The sequence below is a fragment of the Nicotiana attenuata genome, unplaced genomic scaffold, assembly GCF_001879085.1.
Source record: "Nicotiana attenuata strain UT unplaced genomic scaffold, NIATTr2, whole genome shotgun sequence".
Lineage (NCBI taxonomy): Eukaryota > Viridiplantae > Streptophyta > Magnoliopsida > Solanales > Solanaceae > Nicotiana > Nicotiana attenuata.
Window position 1 is genome coordinate 432433 of NW_017670538.1, and position 3191 is coordinate 435623.

At 43.0% G+C, this 3191-nt stretch overlaps 1 protein-coding gene across 1 annotated transcript; it reads left to right on the forward strand.

Moving 5' to 3' along the window:
- LOC109240699 (uncharacterized PE-PGRS family protein PE_PGRS54-like) lies at window positions 1-1506 on the forward strand. The gene has a single exon (XM_019407367.1). The coding sequence runs from the start codon at window positions 1-3 to the stop codon at window positions 1504-1506; it is 1506 nt and encodes a 501-aa protein (XP_019262912.1).
- The last annotated feature ends 1685 nt before the right edge of the window (window positions 1507-3191 follow it).

Genomic DNA, 3191 nt, shown 5'->3' on the forward strand with positions numbered 1-3191 from the left:
ATGGCCAAGAAAGTGACTGGCAATGTTGCAAGAGCCAAAGATGGTGCAGCAGCATTTGGTGGAGGCGGAGGTATAACCGGAGACTCGATCGATGGCATAGACGGCATGGCAGAAGATGGAGGTGTAGGGGCAGAGGGGATACTAGATGGTGGAATGACACTAGGGGAAGGCAGAGGCGTAACTGGAGAATCGGCCAATGGCGTCGATGGAATCGCAGCGGGAGATGGTGAGTTAATAATGGATAAAGGTGTTGGGGCAGAAGGACTCCTAGATGGTGTAGGTACAGGTGCTAGAGTTGCCACTGGTGAAGGAGCAGATATTGGGGTGGTTGTTGTTGCAGTAGTAGGGTTTGCAGGAGCAGATACTGGAGTGGTTGTTGGAGGAATAGTACGCTTGGCTCTTGGTGGAGTAGCTGGGGTGGCAGTAGAAGATATTGGGGTGGCTCTTGGTGGCTTAGTAGGGGTGGTCGGAGCAGATACTGGTGCGACTCTTGGTGGAGTAGTGGGGGTGACAGTAGCGGATACTGGGGTAGCTGTTGGTGGAATAGTAGGGTTGGCAGGAGCAGATACTGGAGTGGTTGTTGGTGGAATAGAGCGCCTGGCTCTTGGTGGAGTAGCTGGGGTGGCAGGAGCAGATATTGGGTTGGCTCTTGGTTGTTTAGTAGGGGTGGATGTTGGTGGAGTAGTGGGGTTGACAGGAGCAGATACTGGTACGACTTTTGGTAGAGTAGTAGACGTGCCTCTTGGCGAAATAGTTGGTGCGACAGGAGCTGATATTGGAGTGGTTGTTGGTGGAATAGTACGCTTGGCTCTTGGTGGAGTAGCCGGGGTGGCAGGAGCAGATATTGGGGTCGTTCTTGGTGGCTTAGTAGGGGTGGCTGGAGTAGATACTGGGGTGGATGTTGGTGGAGTAGTGGGGTTGACAGGAGGAGATACAGGTGCGGCTCTTGGTGGAGTAGTAGACATGCCTCTTGGTGGAATAGCAGGGGTGACAGGAGCGGATACCGGGGTGGCTGTTAGTGGAGTAGTAGGGTTGGCTGGAGTAGATATTGGGGTAGCTATTGGTGGAGTAGTACGCTTAGCTCTTGGTGAACTTGTGGGCCTGGCAGGAGCAGATTTCGGGGTGGCTATCAGTGGGGTAGTAGGGTTGGCTGGAGCAGATATTGGCGTGGCTCTCGGTGGAGTAATGGGATTGGTTGGAGCAAATACTAGGGTAGATGTTGGTGGAGTAGTGGATGTGGCTCTTGGTGGAGTAGTCGGCGTGGCTCGTGGTGGAGTAGCGAATGTGGCAGGAACAGATATCGGTGTAGCTATTGGTGGAGTAGTAGGTGCGGCTCTTGGTGGAATAGTGCGCGTAGGCGTGGTCGGAGCAGATATTGGGGTGGTTGTTGGTGGAGTAGTGGGTGCGGCAGGTACAAGCCGAGGAGCAAGAGAGGTGGAGGCAACAGAGACAGTTATAACCAATTTCATGCCTAGGTCACAATGCCCTGCAAATGTACAAACGTAATAGTGTGTTCCACCAGAGTTTAATACAATGTTTGTTGGTCCATTAGTTGATATGGAAATTGGACTTGCGTTGTTACATGAATCAAAATCGGCCTTGGATACTTCGGCAACATTGTGTGCTCCAGTCACAAAGTTAAAAGCTGTTTAAAAACAAGAATTACATTAATAATATAATTATTACTAAAAAAAGGAAAATATCCAAATTCACACTTTTTAGTATACGAAGCGTCTTATTTTTATCCTTCGTTGTGTTTTTGGGTTATTCATACTCTTGTTGTCAGCAAATTATCTCATGCTTAACCTTGAGCTTGATGGAGTTCCAGCATGAAATGGACGAATTCTACATGTCCAAATATTTCAGGAAACTACCCAAATTTATCTATTTGCTTTTGACTATGGAGTATTATAGCCTGGTTGGCCAAGCTTCTTTTGAGGCAAAAAGTTTTCTTTTTTTTTTGTATGTGTGTGTGTCAAAAGTACTTTTTTCTAAAATTAAGGTGTTTGGTCAAGCTTTTGAAGGGAAAAAGTGCTTTTGAGCAAAAGCAGAAACAGTTTTGGAGAAGCAGAAAAAAGTAGCTTATCTCTAAAAGTACTCTTTTGAAAAACACTTTTGAGAAAAATACACTTAGAACCAGTTTTTAAAAGCTTGGTCAAACACTAATTTCTGCCCAGAAGTGCTTTTCAAATTAATTAGCCAAACACAAACTGAAAAGTACTATTGAAAAAAATATTTCTCAAGATAAGCTAATTTTTGTAGTTTGGACAAACGGGCTATTATTAGGGTCAAGGGCAAAGTACAGACAATTTACTAACAGTAAAGTGTGAATGGATCCAAAGTATAACTAATGATAAAATTAAAATATTTCGTAAGCTGAGAATATTTCAAATCATTTTTCAACAACAAAAAAAATCGTTTTATGTGACACTATTACTATTTTGAGCATTACCAAGAGTGTCGCCGACCGAGAAGATTTTCGGGGCAGCCCAGGTGGAATAAGCGGTGGCTCCGCCAGGAGGTACAGTCCAACCCAAGGCATCACCTACTACATAAGTATTTTGTGCCATTGAAATATTGAACAAAGCAGCTGCTACTACTAACATAGCCAAATTCAACTTTCTTGACATTCTGCTTTTTGTGTTACTAGAGAACTAGATCCTCTCTCTCTCTCTAAATCTTTAGCTTTCTCTCTCTATATGTATAGTATATCTTTGTGTTTTTTATGAAGGAAAAAAGCTCAAATTGGAGTCATGAGGTTGGCTATGATCTTTCTATATATATAAGCAGCAGAGCAAGGCAGTTCTTGGGGCATTTAATTTTTGAAAGACCAAAGTCAGCTATTTTATGCATGACACGTGGCTAAGATCACTGCTAAAAATCCGGAAAAAAGCGACCAAAAGTTGGCGACCAAAATTGGTCTGTCAAGAAAAGCGACCAACGTTGGTCGCTATATTGGTCAAAGAAATACTAAAATTAGCGACCAACTTTGGTCGCTAAAGTGGGACCCACTAATAAAATTTTAATAATTATATTATTATTTAAAAAAATCATAAAATATAAATAAATGTAATTCAAAATTAGGGACCAAAGTTGGTCTCTCACGAAAGGGGAAGTAGATAGAGACCAACTTTGGTCGCTAATCTGAGACCCATTTATAAAATTTAATAATATTTATTATTTAAAAAAAT

Excerpts from the sequence above, each read along its gene's own strand:
- LOC109240699 (XM_019407367.1), top strand. The coding sequence starts at position 1 with ATGGCCAAGAAAGTGACTGGCAATGTTGCAAGAGCCAAAGATGGTGCA.